At 38.2% G+C, this 22016-nt stretch overlaps 1 protein-coding gene across 1 annotated transcript in view; it reads left to right on the top strand.

Moving 5' to 3' along the window:
- Positions 1-21528, top strand: part of LOC137285077 (annexin-B12-like) — a 38092-nt gene extending 16564 nt beyond the window's left edge. Inside the window, exons 5-15 of the mRNA XM_067817284.1 lie at positions 7220-7321; positions 12255-12434; positions 12466-12672; positions 13179-13273; positions 13792-13905; positions 14358-14448; positions 14809-14888; positions 16848-17060; positions 17669-17744; positions 19019-19131; positions 19654-21528. Of these exons, the coding sequence (XP_067673385.1) occupies positions 7220-7321; positions 12255-12434; positions 12466-12672; positions 13179-13273; positions 13792-13905; positions 14358-14448; positions 14809-14888; positions 16848-17060; positions 17669-17744; positions 19019-19131; positions 19654-19776 (1394 nt within the window). The 3' untranslated portion in view covers positions 19777-21528. The remainder of the gene's footprint in view (positions 1-7219; positions 7322-12254; positions 12435-12465; positions 12673-13178; positions 13274-13791; positions 13906-14357; positions 14449-14808; positions 14889-16847; positions 17061-17668; positions 17745-19018; positions 19132-19653) is intronic.
- Positions 21529-22016: the final 488 nt, after the last annotated feature.

The following is a 22016-nucleotide window of genomic DNA, read 5'->3' as shown; positions in this document are numbered from 1 at the left end:
TTCCAGTACCATTTTATTTTATGTTTAGAATTGTTTTGATCTATTCACATTTAATCCAACCCTACTACATATACTTTAAGCATATAGTTTCAAATCCTGGAGAGTGAAGATATCCAATAACCATGGAACCCATGTTGACAATGAATATCTTCCACTAACTTAAGTATGTGTTTCATGGAAAGTTTTTCTTACTAATAGTGCAATAGATGTTTATCCTACTGACTTCTTGAACTGGTTTCCGTTTTATGGAGATTGCAGTACAATATTCCTGGATAGAGATCAAAATATGAAAATGTCTTGGCTAATGTAACGTTTTTCCTTTAGATAGCGTGCACTGACACTGAAAAGAATCCTTCTTTTTCATTTAAAGATACAATGAATTCCTTTTCTTGCAAGATTTTATAATACTTATTTGAAAAATCAGAAAAATATTTGGCCCAATGATTAATAATATCTTTTTGAACCTTTGGTTCTCATGGATAACGTTTGATGTCTTGTTGATTACATTTTGACATTTTTTCTTGTTAATGTTAAATATATCATTATATTCTTGTTGATTCCATCTGTCTTTCAGATTGTTGGTAACACATTTTTTTACATAATTAGTACCATTGAAAAACATACATTTGATAAGTTCAGCAGGATTTGTCTCAAGATAATTGCAGTAAGTCCCCAAACTTACTAAAGTTTATATCCGTTAATGTCATTGACAACTCTTATTCCTATTTCGCTTTACCGGTATTTCATTACCTGTAGTTCTTGATGTGGAACATAATTAAAATGATTTTAGCCAAATATTTAAATATTATTAATGCAATAACAAAGTATGTAATTTTTATATTTCTTAATGATTAGTGCCTATATTTTGAAAAACTTACATATGGATTAGATAGTTAACTACCATAACTTGTATTGGGTTTTGTAGCCAGGATTTTTATTAAAATTCATATTGTTAGAGAGTTGTAAAAGTCTTTACAGAAAGTATGTTGATATTTTTTTCCCATTCAGTAGTACCTGTGCACGAATCATTGCTGTTGATGATTTATCCTTCTATGTAAAACCTATGAATAGCATGAATAAACTCATATTCAATCTGACTGCAATGTTTTTTTAGTTGTTTTTTGGGGTTGTTTTTATGATAATTCTGAAACGTTCAAAGAGAAACCAAGTTGGTGTAATATGCTGAAACATCTATACAATAAACATCATCTTTACTTTTTGTTCTGGTAATATAGTGATTTAAGATTGATGATATATTTAGTGTTCATATTTTCTGACTAATAGTTTAAAAATTGTTGCAAATTATTTCTACTGTGAATTAAGGAAACAATGGATTTTGATTGGTCAGTCAGTGGTATTAAATCACAGAAATTACACTTGGCATCCCAGTCTGTATAATTATAAATTCATTCTTTTTTGTCTATCATGCAGTTGGGTAGCTTTGAGTGTTTGTCCGGGTTTGATTCCCCACATGGGTGTGAAGCCCTTTTCTAGTGTCCCCACCATGATATTGTTAAAAGCAGGGTGAACCTGAACTAAACTCACTCATAATAGTCATGTATAATTATTGTTTTTAAAAGAAGAGTTTCTTCAGTATTCAGAGTATATGTGGCAGTATATATTTATTTAGCAAAAAACAATAGAATTTGTCTACTTTTCAAGTTTTGCTTAAGTCCATAAACCATACCTAACACATTAACCCATCAGTTCATCAGAGAACATTTTATGCTATAAAGAATGCTCTTGAAATGTTCAGGCTTCAAATTATGAATACACATAGATGCTTATGAAAGCCAGTTTGGTTTTGTTCCATGAAAGCCTTTAAATAAAAGCTCCTGTGAGGAGGAATGTACCGACTCTCAGTGTTCACATCTCTTGTAAACCCCAGTGGGAGTAGTTTCTTCATCTTATCAACCATTGTTATGCGAAATATCTTTTAAAATGATGTATGACGATGAATATCACTAGGCTCCATTGCCTTATAATAGATCTCCATAGGGCAGACAGTATAGAAAGTGTGTTGACATCACATAGCAGTAACCTGTATGATTTTCATGAAAAGCTTGTGCATTCCATGTACTGCATGTGCGCTGCCTGTAGTACCTGTCACTTGAGGAACACATGGTAAATACTGACAAATGATCTCATTGTTCACAGTGAGCATTTGTAGCCTAGTGGACAAAACCGCCACGCTCGATAGCAAAGGTTTGCGGGTTCGAAACCAGATGTTGCCACAATGTATTGGAAGTGTCCATTAATGTGATGTTTTGTGATCGGTGATAGCAAGTTATTTTAAAACCTTGCCTTAGAAATGATCCATGTCACATCCCAGGTATTTGAAGTCACATCCCAGCAATTACAAGTCACACAGCAGGGATTGCCTTGCCACTGGAAGTGGCCGTGGTTAAGGAACTAAACTGTACAAGTAATGTGAATGGTTGAACTGCTAAACATTTTACTCAGCTTCATTCACATCTGTGCTGCACATTTCTATCTTCGATGATAGGAGAGAAATGCTTTTTTGAAGTATCAGTCCCCAAACCATCGTAATGCATAAATGGGTGCATAAATGGCTGTCATCTCTATGCAACCTGCAGGTATTCGTTCACAATAACCAGATGAAGGTCATATGAGTTCAGGATTTTATTCATTCTGAAAAACTGAATTTGAGACAATTCATTTTCTACAAAAGGTTTCAACTCATTCAGCAATTAAAAATAAATCAATATCCTGTGTTGTTCATTTGTCATTGCCGTGTAATGACCACGCTGGAACATTGAGTAATGATTTCACTGTTATAACCTGGTTATTTGCTAGGATTGATTTTCATTGCTGCACAGGGACTGTGAAAAGGTAAGCGTTTTTTCAGTTTTATGTCAACAGTTTTCCTTGTACTGAAAATAAGCAGGTAACACCTCTACTTCAGCTTTGCATGTTGCTCTTATCACAGCATACTTCAGTTATTCCCCTTTGTGATGCCAGGATAGAGTAGATCTCAACTAACCCAGGGTTTATGCAAAGTGATGATAGCTAGGTCATTACAAGGTGTGAGTTACCTGTTGTTCACTGATTGTGGATCGATGCTCGTGTTGTCAATAGCTGGGTGGCCAAAGTACAGCCAGTCAGACATGGTGATCTTGCTGAGCATGGAGTAAGCAGTCTTCTGTCACTCCCTGCTTCAGACACCCATGTTAGTGAGACTGTAACATGGGCATGACAATACTGTACATACTATGATACAAATGTCCTGCCCCACTACCTGCAGAACTATGGTGTCAGAATTTTCCTTTTTCATTCCCTTGTTTTGTTTTTTTTTTGTTTTTTTTTCTTTAATCTTTTTATTTTTGTATTTTCCCTGTGTCTGTTTGTGTGACAGAAAGTCACCTTCTTTGTCATCGTGGGAGACCATTTTGTTTCTTTATTTATAAGGCAGACCCATCCTATTTCACTGTGCTTGCTATGCTTGTTTCACTATTCTTAGTTATTTTTCATTTTTATGGGAAACCCATTTTATTTTAAATGTTTTTTGGGAAGCACAAAGTCTCACTATTTGAAAGTGGAACTGTTTTGTTTCACTTCTTACGACAGGCCCATTTAGTTTCACTGTTCTAGTCCGCATGTCCCTAATATCCTCCAGAGAACCACTGATAGGAATTAAGTTTCAGTGTACTAGTCCGCATGTCCCTAATATCCTCCAGAGTACCACTGATAGGAATTAAGTTTCACTGTACTAGTCCGCATGTCCCTAATATCTTCCAGAGAACCACTGATAGGAATTAAGTGTCACTGTACTAGTCCGCATGTCCCTAATATCCTCCAGAGTACCACTGATAATACCCTTTCACGACTTGTCACCAGCTCTGTTTGTGAATGTGAAAAACATGAGTTATATAACCATGTTGTTTTTCTGATCTCTACGTACTTGAGAAAACACCTAATCTAACTGTCAAGAGCCTGGCATTTGGCTTGCATGGGCGCCAACCCTTATCCTTCAATAGCTTACATGCTGTGATTGAGCTAAAATACTGTTCCAAGTGACGACAAACAACTCTCTCTCATAGTCTGTATAGTTGGCACTCATGGAGGATCAGAAAATGGTTAAAGTGACAGCTTGTGATCCAGTGCATAAAGCTCCGGTCGCAATCAGGTTAAGTTAAGCAGCGATGAGCATGGACAGTGCTTGATGAATGACCTTCAGCTTGACTCCTGAATTCCTAGGACTTCAGTCCTGCCCAACAACAAAGTACATGACACATGTGGTCACCTTAGGCAAATGAGTTTGTTCAAAATTGCCTGTGTTCACCCAGCAGAAAATGGGTACCCGGTGGGATAAGTCCTGTGACTATAACCTTTTAGCGCCTAACAGGCAGCTTGGGTTATCTGAGGTAATAAAATGTCTGCTGTGACAATTAGCGCTATGAGCATTCAACTCGTGAGTGGAGTTTGGCGCAATATAAATATACATATTATGATTAAGTCTTATCTTGTCATTATAACGATTTGTGGCTTTCACATCGACCTGAGTTTGATTCCCCACATGTGTGATGCCCACTTCAGTTCTGCCTGCTGTGATATTGCTGCAATATTGCTAAAAGCAGAGTAAAACTTAACACTCTCTCACTTACTTACTTGATGGTTACATATCAGTCACTGGATTGTCTGATCTAGGGTTGATTGTTCACAGATTGCTGTCACATAGCTGAAATATTTGTCACTACAGCATTAAACAACAAACACACATTGTGTATTCATCAGATATAAACAGTAGAGGACGTGTGTAGAAATAGTCCTCTTCAGTCAGTACTTCAGAACAACCAACCAATGTGAGCATATCCAATAGGGTATTAATACCTCTAGACACTACTGCATTATATTGAAGAATATGTTTGATTTTGCTTGCAGTGTTGTATTGAATTAAGTTGCTTGCGCCATTGTGTCCTGCTTCATTGTTGCTGCCTTTTTTTTTATGCCATGTTTTTATTTTCCTTTATTCTGGAAAAAGAAATATCTATGTATCAGTCTAGTTCGTTCCAGTAATGTGTACATTTCTCATCGACCTCAAAACTGTGTGATACTGATTGTTGATATTGATGTACTAATGTATCAAATATGTCGGCTCCTTCTGATGCACTGGGTTCATATCCTCTGTTCTGTGTTTTGAGGAGTACTATATTATCATAGATAAGCCAGACTTTGAGGACAAGAAAAGCAGTGTGTAGAAGGGGTCAGCTTATCAACATGTTACACTGTCATCAAACATGTTTTATATCCAAGATGATAACTGCCAGTTATCTTTTGTGTCTGAGTTGACCATGATTAGGACCCCATCGCGGTGGTGGACATGTGTACAAAACATAACCATTTTGATACTAGTTTTAAGGGTCAAATTAGGGGGTCGGCTTATCTATCTGTCACCAGTCGGACGTTAGTCCAAAACCATGCTGGAATGAGTAGATCAAAACAGTCGTGAAAAAAATTATGCTAGTTGTATTGGTACCTTTTGTGATGCCTGTGACCTCAAAAATATGTTCCTGTTAAGTCACTTACATATTAAAATGAAAAGCCGAGAAAGTATATGCAAAACATGCAATCTGCTAGCTTAGATTGACAGACTAGATTTGATCATGATTCAAGGTTTGTCAGCTAGTAATGGCTTGTACAGTCCATTTGATTTCATTTGAGACCACTGAATTGCTCACTAAGACAAAATCTAATAATTGCAACAAAATCAAATTTTGCACAGTTGCATGAAATCAACAGACCAACTTGGATGATTTGTCTCATAATTTTGGACATCTGAATAAGAAATATTGCTTAACAAATGATATGGTAGAACAGCCAGGTGTATAAGTTGCTTGTGTAAAATTAAAATTTCACAACAAACGCTTGCTTACCTGTCTGTTCTATGTGCAAAAAGTGACAACAAAATAATGATCATTTGTTAAACTTTTTTATTCGGGTGTCCAAAATTAGATGAAATCAAACGGATTGTAGGTTTCATCAAAATGGTCCATGTCCTGAGTGTTTCATCACTTCAGGTTTCTTCACATATTAAGCTAACATGCCATCATATAACTGCAATACAGTTAATCTCTCTCCAGTATCCAGCCTAATCTAAACTACTCAAAAGAACTTAAGAATCAATGATGCTACTTTAGTAGATTTGTCTTGTAATGCCAGTATTTTATCTGTCAGTTTTATCTTGCCAGGAAGCTCACCCATGATATGATAAACATTTGTACACATACCTGGAAGTAGCTACTTATATGGTCTTGTAGATACGGTGGGGTGGCCTAGTTGCATCCATTTGTCATGCTGAAGTCCTGGGTTTGATTCCTAAATGGGTACAATGTGTATAGCCCATTTTTGGTGTCCCCGCTGTGATATGGTTGGAATATTGATAAAGTGGTGTAAAATTTAATTTACTCACTTTGATTGATGGTTATATATCAGTCACTGGATTGTCTGATCTAGGGTTGATTATTCACTCACTGTATGTCTATTAGACTTGAATACCCAGTCAGTGCTTTCTAGTGTCAGTACATAACAACATTGATGTATATAGAGACTAAAACAAGCTACTCTCAATATATTCTTGTCATTTGTTGAATGGAACTTATTATAGCAGATTTTCTGTGAATTTCGCCTCTGTTCCTTCGCTTGCTGAACCTTTTCATGCAAAGACACACTTTTATAAATGTCAGATTAACATGACCTTGCACTGAGCATGATAGTGATCATAATCTAAATGTTTAACTAGAGTGCCAGACACATAACAACAGTCTCGACTCATAGTAATTGTAACAGTGTATCTTACATTCATGTTGTATATTTCTGTGTTCTCTTAAGTAACTAATTCTACTTGAAATGTTATCCGAAAATCCATAGGTTAAATACTGATGAATGGATTAAACTTAGCAAATTACATGTACTTCACAGTCAAATCTTGATCTTTGTTTATGTACCATATCTCATGGAATAATTTTGTGAACATATTACTGAATAACTGTATTTTGTCCAAGTCATTATAAACAAAAATATCAGTTGAAGATGAAATTATTTTCCTGTCTACTTGAAAGAATAGTTTTGTTTCTTAACATGTTTCTTAACTGTCCATATTTACTGCTTAGTTGAGGCGTAATATTGTAATGATTGATGCTCTTGTCATGCTTGTTTGCAGGTTGTAAGATGTGACATCGTTGTGTTTATTGTGTTTCAGAGGAGGATTGCGAACCTTACCACCCTGGAAACAGTGGAAGTGAGAGCAGCGCTAGTGATGGGGAGCATGAGGTCGCAGAGGGGGCTGAAGGGGAAGCGACAGGTAGGTAATAGAGGAGACAGGTGAACAAGAGGCATAGAGAGACAGACAGGTGCACCCCCCACGTAGGGCTCTGATGGGTACTAATAATCGGACTTGAGTCTCTGGGGGACAAAACCCAACCCGGACTCGAGTACCCGAAAATTTTAGTAATCATAGTGAGAGCTGCGTGTGCCTGTTTTATGTAGTTGCCAATAGACTTTCACACAAGAATGCCGCATTTATAACTTATAACGGCTTTACTGAATTGAAAACACACACATGACGTCTTTCCATAAAACATGTGGCATGGTTTTTTAAGCACAAACCTAATATCTTTGACATATTTGACTAGCATCAGTCTATGCAGAGCCACATTACTCATCTGACCACTGGCAAACAGAACCCAGTTCAGGTGATGTATAGTGTCAAATGTCGCAACACATGGTTATGAATACACAAAACCGCCAAAAAACAGAGTTTGCAAAGCTTTAAGACTGGGGTAGCAATCATCATGAAGTTCAACCCACAAAGAAGAAAAAACACAAGTCATTGTCAAAATCAACATTGATTAAAGCAAATTTTGTTTAGCCAATATCAAATGTAAATTTCTTTGAAAAATCTGCACTTGGAAACCAGGTGAAATTTCTACATCAGCAACTGACAGCATTAACACAGTTGTATGTGTTGATTAACACACATGGTTTGAAAACTAGAAATTCAATAAAGTGATGACAGTTATAACAGAAAACATTGTATTGAACATGAAATAACCAAACTTTCCCCATAATCAGATTCTTTTAACAATTGATATCGATATTGTTTAATTGTCAAAAAATCAATGCTGAACCGGTTTAAATGGGAAGTCATATCTCTTAAGTAACAACGAATAATTAATATAGTGATCAAAACAATTATATAACATGGTGTTCAGTGTGTATGAGTGTCTCGTATGTTTTGGGTCAAGCTTTTTTTCGGTTGTAACCGCCAAAATATTCCTGCATCAGCATTGATTGCTTTTTGACTGGATTTGGGGAAGAATCGTCCACACTGGCGGATTTGTGTTTCATATTAAAATGAGTTCTCATTGAGATTGATGAGCCCCCTGCATAACTGTGCATAATGCCACAAAGGCGAGACATGGTTTTGTGTTTTGAAGTGCTAAGATTAAAATGGGCCCATACATTCGATTTTTCCTCATCCAGGACTGCACACGTCACGTTTAGTTTAGAGTAATCGGATACTAGAATTTAGATCCTACCGTACCCGACCCGTTGCTGGGTACTCGAGTACCTGCCAGAGCCCTACACCAAGGTGTAAGTTATAGTCATTGGGAGGTAAAGGGGAGCTACAGTAGGGGAGATTGGCAGAGTGACAGAGGCTCACACAGGTGTGATAAATAGGCAGATGTGCCAAGGGATGGGAGTGGGGAGCTACAGTAGGAGAGATGTATGGATGGAGGCTGGGAGGCAGGGAGAAGCTTCTCTACACAGGTGTGATAGACAGGCAGATGTGCAAAGGGACAGGAGAACTCACTTACCGGTAGGCAACTTGGCATTGCTGGAATTTACAATCAGTTTGAAATAATGCAGGGAGCACTTTTTAACCTATATTCATGGATTCAAACAACTAATGATAAAATATATTTGCATAAAATGCCTTATCTACACCAGCTGAAAGTGAGTTCTCTCATTTTGCATTGAAGTATACACCCAAAGTCTTCACAGTTGATTTAAAGTCACATACCCACTTCATCCCACCAGTTACCCATTCACAGCTGGTTAACAGGCACATTACAAACAAAATCACTTGCCTAAGGAGACTCAAGTATTGCAAAGTCCTAGAAACAATTATATGTCTAGTTTGCCATCCAAATACACCGCATACCAACTATTTTAAAGGTCACATGCAACCAAAAAATCAAACATAATTAAAACACAGTTATCACTTATTCATGACATCTAATATACATTGCTGCTTGTTAAAAAGCAAATAAACAAAACTATAAGAGTACCGTCGCTATTCAAATGTGCAATATTTTGTACTTGGGCTTACTTCCCTCGAAACTAAGCCCTCAGGAGACCAAACCCAGCCTTAGGGGGTGGCTGTGCACTCAAGGGTAATGACGACTTCCGATTGGCTGGTTCATTTGCTGATATGCTGAGGGCTCATTGTGTGTACAGAAAGATAATCTGTTTGATGGGCCTTTTATAAGTATGGCTAGTCACAAGAAAGTAAGATTCTTTATGGATAACAACTTCTTTTATTGTACTTGATGCATCATTTCAGTATGGATTCATATACCATTGTCAAACAAAATCATTTACACTAGAAGAAGTTGTTATCCCTACAGAATGTATATAGAGATGTTGGGTTTTGTAAATACAAGTTGAGTTCGATCAAATCAAAAATCATCTCAGCAGAGATGGTGAACTACAGCGTGACTGGAAAGTGTCATTCGTCCAAGTACAAAGCAGGACTTGAAAGAGTTTGCACCAGTTTCTGTCAAATCCAGTCATCTGAAACAAATGGATGTAGTTTGTTTGCAACCCACAGACATAAAAACGTGTCGTGTGTACAAGTATCACACCTGCCTAATTACATAATGTGGCAGAGACTGGAGTCGGGTGCCCAAGTCATTAATCAATTTATTTTCTTTATGGTGTATAGCCTGATATGTGTTAAGTTCAAGTTGCATGTGGTCAATGATTGAAGCTGTCTGTTGTATATTGTCTTTAGCAGACAGGCAGGCAGACATACAGGTGTCACTAAACCAGACATTGAGCTTTCCCAGTGACAGAGGCTGCTTACTACAATCAACAAGCTTGTTTACGTAGATTATTTACTTGTTTGTGTACACAACCAAGATTAGACTACTGCTCACGACCTCATACTCCGGGCATGCATACTGTTTCAAGCTCCGCGAACCTATTCACTGTGCATGTCTTATGGGCGCAGCGCAGCTCAGCACAGCTGTTGAAACCAGTTTTCCCCCAGTGCTGGGGGAAATTTAGTGAATCGTTTGAACACCGATTTCGGGGGCTTTTTTTCATCTCGTTTTTTTTTTCAACTTTATAGACTGAATTGGCACATACCGAAAGGTATCAGAATCTGCAAAGTTGTGTTTTACGTTGCATGTGACGTTTAACTCAAGTTCTTAATGAGTGAACAGTCATCATGGCAACCCGCAAGACTTGGAGGTGTTGTGGGGTGTCTAATCTAGTTTGCCATCCAAATACACCACATACCATCTATTTTAACTCAAGTTCTTAATGGGTGAACAGTCATCATGGCAACCCCCAAAACTTGGAGGTGTTGTGGGGTGTCTAGTCTAGTTTGCCATCCAAATACACCACATACCATCTATTTTAACTCAAGTTCTTAATGGGTGAACAGTCATCATGGCAACCCCCAAAACTTGGAGGTGTTGTGGGGTGTCTAGTCTAGTTTGCCATCCAAATACACCACATACCATCTATTTTAACTCAAGTTCTTAATGGGTGAATAGTCATCATGGCAACCCCCAAAACTTGGAGGTGTTGTGGGGTGTCTAGTCTAGTTTGCCATCCAAATACACCACATACCATCTATTTTAACTCAAGTTCTTAATGGGTGAACAGTCATCATGGCAACCCCCAAGACTTGGAGGTGTTGTGGGGTGTCTAGTCTAGTTTGCCATCCAAATACACCACATACCAACTATTTTAACTCAAGTTCTTAATGGGTGAACAGTTATCATGGCAACCCCCAAAACTACGAGGTGTTGTGGGGTGTCTAGTCTAGTTTGCCATCCAAATACACCACATACCAACTATTTTAACTCAAGTTCTTAATGGGTGAACAGTCATCATGGCAACCCCCAAAACTTGGAGGTGTTGTGGGGTGTCTAGTCTAGTTTGCCATCCAAATACACCACATACCATCTATTTTAACTCAAGTTCTTAATGGGTGAATAGTCATCATGGCAACCCCCAAAACTTGGAGGTGTTGTGGGGTGTCTAGTCTAGTTTGCCATCCAAATACACCACATACCAACTATTTTAACTCAAGTTCTTAATGGGTGAACAGTCATCATGGCAACCCCCAAAACTTGGAGGTGTTGTGGGGTGTCTAGTCTAGTTTGCCATCCAAATACACCACATACCATCTATTTTAACTCAAGTTCTTAATGGGTGAATAGTCATCATGGCAACCCCCAAGACTTGGAGGTGTTGTGGGGTGTGGTTGAAGGCTGAAATTTTTATTTTGTTTCTTTGTGAGGTGCTTCAGTACAGGTGCTTTTGACTTCTTTAAGGTGGAGCTCTTGCTCCAGAAAGGTACAGAAGAAAGGTCCTAGCACCTGTACTAAACGTCATATATGAAGAAATAAAGAACTTTAAATCCATCAGTCATTTCTCTCTTCACTTATTCTGTACCTTTTGAAAATATAGTATAATGTCATGTATCATATACCTAGATTAAAAGGTTAAGCGCCACCCAGTATATTTTGCAAAAATATAGCCTGGCACATAGGAAATCTTTCAGAAAAAAGAGCTGTTACAATATGGTTTAGTACTTCTACTACTAGCCATAATGAAAGTTATCTTTTACTTTCAACAGGATACATACGCTATTGGAAAACATACATTTTGTTTTCCTCAAAAAGGTTACCTTCTTTTGATGGTCCCATGATTGTCACTTTTGACAAGGGAACCTAAATTTAATAGTGTTGTATAAGCACAACAGGAACTGCTAGTTTGATTTAAAAAGCAGTGTCATCATATACAAATGATTATGACATCCCGAAAACAGTTACCAGATGAACCTTCTCTAAATATGGATTTGTCTTCCCAATTAGTTCAGTCTAACATTTCCACAGCTCCACATCTTAGTTTTGAAATAGGCTGGTGCTGAGCTTTTTATTCTCGGTATAGTATATCACTTCATGTAAACGATGGTGTGGTCGCTGTTGTTACAGAGGCTGGTGTTCAGTGTGATGACAAGGGATCTGATGGTGATGATGAGGCAGAGGCAGAGACAGAGACTAAACACGATGAAGAGGTGAAGGAAGAACAGGAGGAAGTGAAAGAAGAACACTCTGGTGGAGAGGAAGAGAAAAAAGAAGAGGGAGAAGAAAAGGAAGAGCACAAAAAAAGAAGTAAAACAAGAGGAGGATGAAGAGGAAAAAGAGGAGGAAGAAGAAAAGAAAGAGAAAGATGAAGAGAAAAAAGAGGAAGAAGAAGAAAAGAAAGAGGAAGAAGCAGAGAAAGAAGCTGAGGATGTTGGTGTCGTTTTGGATGGCAATGCTGAAGAGTTCACACCAACTGTTGTTGATGCTGATAGCTTCTCTGCAGAGAAGGATGCAGAGACTCTCAAACAAGCCATGAGAGGTGCAGGTGGGTATTTCCTTCACAGTTTGGAACAGTGGGGTAGCCTCGTGGTTAAAGCGTTTGCTCATCACACTAGACTCTGGTTCAGTTGCGCACTTGAGTACAATATGTGAGTCACATTTATGGTATCCCTTGCTGTGATATTGCTGGAAAATCTAAAATCAGCAATAAACTAAACTTTCTCACTCACTCTGTTACAATTTCTGGCTTCAGTTAACAGTAGTTACCAGTACAAGGCTGCTACATCTTGTATCCGAGAATTCAGAGACCATGCTTCGTCTTATTGTTACCTGGTTACCTCTTACTTCTGTCTTAACTTGTCTCTGTGAGGTATGGATGTATATGTGTGTCTGTTTCTTAATTTACGTCCATCACTGTATCAACACTGTTGTCAGTTATCATTCACATGTCACTATGTAAGAGAATCATGTGAAGTAGTTCTCACTGGACGAATCTGGGGTTTTTTTTAATGCCATGAGATGTAACTGACCACATGTTTCTTGTTTGCCAAGGTACGGATGAGGTCAGTTTGATCAACATAGTTGGTCAGCGGTCAGGTCATCAGAGACGTGAAACAGCTGTTACATACAAAACAATGTTTGGCAAGGTGAGGAACAGGCATCCCATAGGGCAGAAACAATAAACAGAAGGCAAAGCTGATTCTTAAGGTAGCTGTAAAAGATCTGTGTTTGTGGAGAGTGGCCATTTTTAACGTAATCATAAAATGAAAGTTTTACCACAAACATAATCAGATCCAGTTTGTTCTCAGAGACAAGTCTTTTGTATGTTCTGAAACTAGTCCTAATGAATTCAGTGGAGAAACAATTTCACATGAACTACAGGGACTCAAAAAGCATGTGCCTTGGGAAGACATGTTGGTAAGGTCACAACATCCCATGTTTGTACTCAGAGACAACCAAAAGAAGCATATGAACTGGCTTGGTGTATAGGTTGAGGGCATGTCCTTGCACCATAACTGTATGGATCCTTGTTCACAATATCAGTCACTTGATTGTCTATTCCTGACTCCTTATTTGCAGACTGTCATCATACAACCAGAATATTGAGTTGTGGTATTTGGCAATGGCCAACAAAGCATGCATGTAAAGTTTGACTTGTTCCCAGGACCTACAAGAAGACCTGAAGTCTGAGCTGAGCGGAGACCTGAAGGAACTGATGCTGGGGCTCTTCAAGGATCCAGCTTACTATGATGCTTGGTGTCTGAAGGAGGCCATGGAGGTTAGTATCCCACATACACATGTGAGTTTGGAAAATCTAGCCCCGGGTTGTCAGTAGGACAAGTCCAGATGGTCAGTATTCTAGTTCCTGGTATTCCATATGTCAGGTCCTCTAAGTCAATATGTCAAGTTACAGAGGTCATTGTCAGGTCCTGGAGGTTAATGTCAGTTTTTTGGGTACATAAGACTTCATATAAGGTTCTTGAAATAATATTAATATCATGGACACTGAATTTACCTGTGCAGAGGAGCCATCTGCCATCATTATATCTTTTGAATTTAGAGAAAAAATATAAAGTTGTTACCTTGGATTTTACTGAACAAACGACCAGACCAGAATGCTCATCAAATATCTGTGAGGACAACAGTTGGTATTTTCAGAAGTTGGAATCAAGTGTCTGAGTTGGACACAATCGTGTCTATATGCACTATTACATTCCTTTTGCTTTTCAGGGTCCAGGAACTAAAGATCACATCTTGATAGAAATTCTCTGTACTCGAACAAATGACCAGATAACTGCCATTGCAAGCACTTACAAGGAGCGTATGTACTTTTCTTGTTAAGGTTATTGTGTATTATGAAATCAAAAAGTAAAGTGACATCAAAGTCATTCAGAGGAAAATCTCTTAATAGAAAAATTTAGCTGTATATCAAAATATGAATAAAACTGTCACGCTATATCCTCAGTGCTATCAAACCACAGAACTTGCCAGCCCCAAACATGAAATTCAGGCCTCTCACATCACAGTTCATAGACTCATCTAACACCCACAAACATATTTCAATGCTGACAAGTTGAAGTTGTCACAACTGGTATAAGAAGGGAGGTAATCATGTATGATAAGCATTTTCAAAGGGAGGTAATCATTGCAGGCTTCATCACATTCTATGATTTCTTTGCAGACTTTGGAAGAGAACTTGAGCAGGATATCATTGAGGACACTAGTGGTCAGTTTAAACGTTTGATGGTGTCGTGTTGTCAGGTGAGGTGATTTTTTTTTTCTGAAATTCAGGAATTATGTGGTGTTTTTGTATTCTTTGCTAATCTATATTTAGCTTATTTCGGGTCAGCAGCTTGCTTTGAGTAGGTGTGTCTGAAAGAATGATGTCATTCAATTAAATATTTAAAGGTCACATGCAACCAAAAAATCATACATAATCAGAACACAATTATCACTTATTCATTACATATAATATACATTGCTGCTTTTAAAAAATCAAATAAACAAAATTATAAGCGTACAATCGCGATTCAAAAGTGCAATATTTTGTACTTCGGCTTACTTCCCCCGAAACGAAGCCCTCGGGAGACCGAACCCAGTCATAGCGGGTGGATATGCACTCAAGTGTAACGACGGCTTTCGATTGGTTGTTTAATTTGCTGATATGGTGAGGGTTCATTGTGTATACAGAAAATGATCTATTTGATGGGCATTTTACAAATATGGCCAGTCACAAGAAAGTAATTTTCTTTATGGATAACAACTTCTTTTTGTGTACTTGATGCATCATTTCAGTATGGATTCATATACTGTTGTCAAACAAAGAATCATCTACACTGAAAGAAGTTGTTATCCAGGAAGAATCTATATAGAGATGTTCGGTTTTGAAAATACATCTTCTCTGAATCTGCGCTCGATCCAATCAAAAATCATGTCAGTAGAGATGGTAAACTACTGTGTGGCTGGAATCTGTCATTCATCCAAGTACAAAGCAGGACTTGAAACTGACAAGAGTTTGCACCAGTCTCCGTCAGATCCACTCATCCGTCAAAAATGAATGTTTGCAACCCACAGACATAAAAACATGTCATGTGTATCAACCCTGCCTAATTACATAATGTGTCAGAGACGGGACTCGGGTGCATGAGTCATAGATCAATGTATTTTCTTTATGTCGTATAGTCTGATTGGTGTTAAGTTCAAATTGCACATGGTCAATGATTGAAGCTGTGTACTGCATGTTGTCTTTAGCAGACAGGCAGGCAGACATATAGGTGTGAATAAACCAGACAATGAGCTTTCTCTGAGACAGTGACTGCTTACCACAGTCAACAAGTTGTTTTACATAACGAGTAGATTATGTACTTGTTTGTGTACACAACCAAGATTAGACTACTGCTCACGACCTCAGACTCTGGGCATACATACTGTTTCAAGCTCCGCGAACCTATTCACTGCGCATGTGTTATGGACGCAGCGCAGCACAGCTGTTGAAACCAGTTTTCCCCCCAGCGCTGGGGGGAATTTAGTGAAACGTTTGAACTCCGATTTCGCGGGCTTTTTTTTCATCGCATTTTTTCCACTTTATAGGTTGAATTGACATTTTTTATGATTTGTTTCGGTAAGTGCGTACCGAAAGGTACCAGAATCTACAAAGTTGTGTTTTACGTTGCATGTGACCTTTAACAAACCAGCTTCTTCACACAGTGGGTTGGTAATGAGTAGCCTGTACATACTGACTGTGAATTAAAGGCTGCCTTTGACAAAGCAGCAGAAACAGTTTGGACCCAAGATGCGGGCGCATTGTCAGTTGATGTATCCTTATACAATGGTCTTGTAATTAGTTGTCTGTATATACTAACTGGTGGCTATGAGTAAGTATTGCTTGTCAGTGGTGAGGTCTGATGATTAGATGAGTGTCTGGGGCAACCTGTGGTTCTATGCCTTGGACACCCACAATGATAATTGTCGGCAGCATAGCTGGAGACCTTGAGGTCAGTGGGCTTGGGGAGTGTTTTCATTCGTGAATGAAAGGTTTACTCGGGTACTTTGTTGAAGCAGTTGGTGATAGTGAGATTTGAGGGCAGGGACAGTGTTGTGGACTAACTGATTGTTCTGCGTACAGGATGCCTGCAATGAATTGTCAGCAGAATAGCTGGATGCAGTGAAGTCACGACGGCTGGGAGAGTGTTCTAGACTAACTGATTGTTTTGTACACAGGGTGCTCGCAACGAATTGTCAGCAGAGCAGCTGGAGATGGTGGGGTCCGATGGCTGGGAGAGTGTTGTAGACTGGGATCAGGCCAAGGAGGACGCACAAAGACTGTTTGATGCAGGGGAGGACAAATGGGGGACGGATGAGTCTACCTTCCGTCAGATATTAGCCATTCGCAACTACTACCAGCTCCGAGCTGTGTTTGTAGAATATGAGAAGGTAAGCAGCATGCTTTCACTGTTCTGTTTAGTTTTAAGACACGTTCTAATAGTGGCAGTGGTGGTGTGTGATCCTGTGTGTAGGGCTCAGGTCACAGTCAGTTGAAGGGAAGCAGCACTGGGCATGTACAGTCCTCGGATGGGTGCCAGCTTGACTCACAAGAGTTTCTAGAACTTCTGTCCTGCCCTACAACAAAGCACATACCATAGGCAAGTGACTTTGTTCAAAACTGCCTGACCACCTATCTGTAAAATTCAATTCCTGATATGATATGATGGTTGCCTGAAGTTGAACCAAGAGCACCTGTCAGGCCACTTGGTTGCATTCTTCACAGGGAGTTTTCTGTAATTGTTGGCCAGGAGTCATGGGTCAGCACTTTGAGCAAGCAATGTGTATGGATAATGCGCAATATAAACAGACTGTTTATTGTAGTAAATATCTGTAAAGGTAAAAGAAACTTTTTCAAAAACCCTTTTGTAAAAGAGGTACTTTGTTAACATATGTGACTGGAATGTTCTTTGACTTCTTTTGGGAGGATTTTAATAACCCGGACTCCTGATTTTTTGACCTTGGAATCTTTTTTGTATTAGGATTTGTTCTCCTTTCAGGTAGCAGGATGTGATATCTTGGAGTCCATAGCAAGTGAAATGTCTGGCAATTTGGAAAGTGGTTTGAAAGCCTTAGGTATTATTTGTCACATCAAAAGTGGTTTCTGAAATAATAAATAATGAGGTTAGATCTGACCCATGTCATTTTGTTATTAGATCTGTCAGCATGGCAACATAAAATAACTGATTATCTCCTAAGAAACTCAGCACAAAACACAGTCACCTCCCTTTATGGATTACCATCTAAACAGAGCCTCACTTTCTACACGTACAAGACATGAATCTTTAGCATTTGGACTTACAAATGTGTGTTCTTTAACACTACTGAAATGATTGATATGGTCCAAAGTGACCTTATGACTATTTCAACCTTCCTTCAATTATTGTAATAACAGTTTGGCTGCATTTGTGAAATAAGGGGAGTTTCTTTATTTTTTCTTATCCAGACTCATGGTTTATTGCTTATCTCCTCTTCCTGGCGAAGGTAGTGGAAGACCTGGAAACCCTTGAAGTTCCCTTCTAAAAGAAGCGGACGTAAAATACATTCATCCCCCGGAAGTCTCCCTTTTCCTGCATGTACATGAAGAAGGGTCGCAACTAGTCCTGTTTATAATATCTTCACATTCATTTGCATTATTAGATACTAGCAGGACCCTAGTTGATCTAGATATCATCATGTTCCAGTCAACGAAGCCCAACGAAGACAAGTTTGGCTGGATGTGATCCCCTGGAAGAACAGGACTCAATTATTGCCATTACAAGTTCCCGTTAGTAATGGGGGGGGGGGGGAAACTGGACGTAATTTTGACAGTCAGCAGAATCCAACGTGGCCTAAACTACCACCGTTTCTGTCAGATTCTGTAAGCAATTAAACATGAGTCAGGATAAGGAAAAATATGCAATTTTCTAAATAAAATTGATATTTCAAACTTATCCTCACTCATGATGAAAGCCCTCCCAGCCGCCCTTCCCAGGCTCGCTGAATTCCAAAATTCTTGTGTCATGCATTTCATTAGGAGAGAGTGACAAGCATGGTTAGTCATGTGACTGATATGGCGGGAAAAGGGAGGCTTTCAGTGGGTGAGTGTATTTTACGTCCGCTTCTTTTAGAAGGGAACTTCAAGGGATTTCAGGTATTCCACTACCTTCGCCAGGAAGGAGGAGATAAGCAATTAAGCATGAGTCAAGATAAGTGTAAAATATCAGTTTTATTCAGAAAATTACATTAATATATTAGCTTAATTTTCTGGGCTAACAGTTATTGTCTTATTAAGCCCCATTGTGTTGATTGATAACAAGAATTTTCCTTTGTTCAGCATTACTGCAGAGTTTACTTTCTTTCTTTTTAAGTAAAAGCAGCTAGAAACAGACCAGAATATTTTGCCGACAGGCTTCACAAGGCATTGAGTGGACTGGGTACAAAAGATACAACACTTATCCGAATCATCGTATCTCGATCTGAGGTTAGTGTGGTTCCTCATGTGTATTTGGACTTCGTCGGTGTGATGTTATCCTCTCAAAGATTTTTTCTTTAATCTGAAACTGTTCTACACATAGTTTTAAGGGATAATATGATTGATAGTTATAAAGTTTTGACAATTACAGATATTGTCATGGATTTAGGTCGTATTGTTTAGACCATGAAATGTTTTCTTATGAAAACATTTTTATGTATACATTTTGCTATGTCTGTTTATACTGATTTATATGATCTGTTCTGATTTACATGTGTTCTTTTATAAGACACTGCTAAACAAGGTACATTCACCTAGAAGGAACACTTGTATTCATAATGTTTGACAAGAACCACTATTGTTATTATGGAAACCAAAGGATATTTTTTACAGCAAAAATGTAAATAATGTGGCTGATGTATTGCTCAGGTGACGTTAAATTTTAACTCATTCAGTCACTCATTCTTGTAATCTATTTATGCTACTGAAAATGATTACTGTTGTAACTGACCCACGTGACTGTGTTCTCAGATTGACCTGGCGGACATTAAGGAGGTATTTCAGGAGAAGTACGAGAAGTCCCTGTCAGCAGCAGTGGAGTCTGACACATCCGGGGACTACAAGCAGCTATTGCTTGCCGTAATAGGCAGTTAGGTTCCTGCATGTCTGGTGAGGACTGTCTAGGTGGTGGGATATCCTTATCAGCCAGTTCAGGGACCCTATCCACAAAGCTTTGGTAGCACTATGCCATCCTTATGCCAGTGATATAGGACAGAGTTGTTACAGGGCGTAACGTTAAAAATACTTTGTTGATTGAGAATGTATGTTACACCGGTCGTCATTACCTGATTACCTGTCGTCGTCTTTGATTGGTCCATATTGACTGAGTGTAGCTTCTTGTTTCTTTGTCTGGCCAATATATATATACTCTCTGTACCTGCTTTCCCTGCTAGTATTCTGTCTGGGCTATTGGTGGGCATTACGAAACTACCATATGGTTATGGATGTGCAAGGAATATTCTTGTCCCGAGATGGGATTGAGCTCATGTCTTTCTCAGTGTATGGGTTGTTAGGCACCACTGAATGGAGGAATGATATGTTAGATCTGTTATTTTTTTGAGCATGTTACAATCAAATTTGTATTTCTGACAAAGAAGAAACATTTTTTTCATTCGTTTATAGGACTTTATGAACCTGTGATATATGTATGGTTTTGGTTGAACAAAACTCTCTCCAACTTAAATTGGATTTGTACACTTTTTGAGACGTGTTTGTTGAATGATGTTTCTTCAAAGGTACAGTTGTGATGTGTACAATGGGATGTTTATGACTTTCCGTCCACAAGTAGTGATGTTAAAATTAGTGCTAATACGTGTATTTATATCCCATAATAGCATATACAACAAAGTAGTAAATACAGTATTTTATAATTTGTTATTAATCTTTCTAATTATCATTAAAGATATCTAACCATTCTTTGCAACTATTTATGTTTGCATTCAAGCAATTTGCCCTTTCAAAATTCTGAAATAATTTGGATGATATATCTATTAAAGTACATTTCAAATTTACCCCCGATTACTACATAAAATGTAACTAGAAGGTAGCAATATCAGCACATGTTTATGTTTCTTTCAACTTTGGTAGCCTTAGTGTGACAATTAATGAATTATCTCGAGACCTTCAGTACTGGGTGTATTTCCTGGTAGGAAGGGGAACTGGACAGAGTCTCACTAATTGATATGGTGTGTATGATATAGTGTATTTGTTATGCAACCATTCATGGACTACATGCATGTATTTTATATTTATCTTCTATTTATATAAACTGTCAGCATTTTGTTTCTGGATGGGATGGATGGGTTTTATATATAATTTGTTACAACTTTGAAATGAAATATTATCTCAATATTTGTATGTGTATTTGGTGTGACTTATTTTTCATGTTATATACATCTATACTAGTCTTTCAATATGAACGGTATGGATGAACAAATACATTTTGATAGCAGGGACTATTTAATGCATGGTTTTAAGTTCTGATATCAGATTTCCACACATCGGATGGTTTCATAAGGTTGTGAAGTCTCTGGATGTACTGCATTTGCCCCAACTCAAGTTCCCCCGAGACCAAACTGCTCACAGAAAAATGTGCAAGAATTCTTCATATATTGCCCCATATTAAGACCAAACACATGACAGTGTTTTCTTATTAAAGAAACTAGTTCTTGGAAAAGGTATTAATTTGGTTTACACTTATTGTCAAAAATATTTTAGTTCCGTCAATATTTATTAAAGCAAACATAATATCTCTGCATTGTTTTGTACCCAACTTTTCTTTATATTTGTTACTTTGTCACTAAATGCACTTGTGTGGTAATTGGGAATAAACATTATTCTTTCTCCAAGTTTATGTTATTGTGAATTGAAGTGTGAATGAGTTAGAACTGTTTTACAGCGCTTTTAGCAATATTCCAGCAATATCACAAGGGGAACACCAGAAATGGGCTTCACGCATGGGGAATCGAACCCGGGTCTTTGGTGGGGCATGCAAATGATTCTTAAGATATTGTAAATATCAGTTCAAACTTGTCATTGGACTTTGTTATGTTGGCTGGGGCTGGATTACCTCAGCTACTCCTGCACAATTATTGTGATATACAGCCACTCCTGCACAACTATGGTGATATACAGGTACCCCTGCACAATTATGGTGATATACAGGTACCCCTGCACAATTATGGTGATATACAGTTACTCCAGCACAATTATGGTGATATACAGCCACTCCTGCACAACTATGGTGATATACAGGTACCCCTGCACAATTATGGTAAAATACAGGTACCCCTGCACAATTATGGTGATATACAGGTACCCCTGCACAATTATGG

The sequence above is a fragment of the Haliotis asinina genome, chromosome 5 (assembly GCF_037392515.1).
Source record: "Haliotis asinina isolate JCU_RB_2024 chromosome 5, JCU_Hal_asi_v2, whole genome shotgun sequence".
In the NCBI taxonomy this organism is placed as follows: domain Eukaryota; kingdom Metazoa; phylum Mollusca; class Gastropoda; order Lepetellida; family Haliotidae; genus Haliotis; species Haliotis asinina.
Note: the sequence above shows the minus strand (reverse complement) of the source record. Positions and strands in the feature narration are given on the sequence as shown.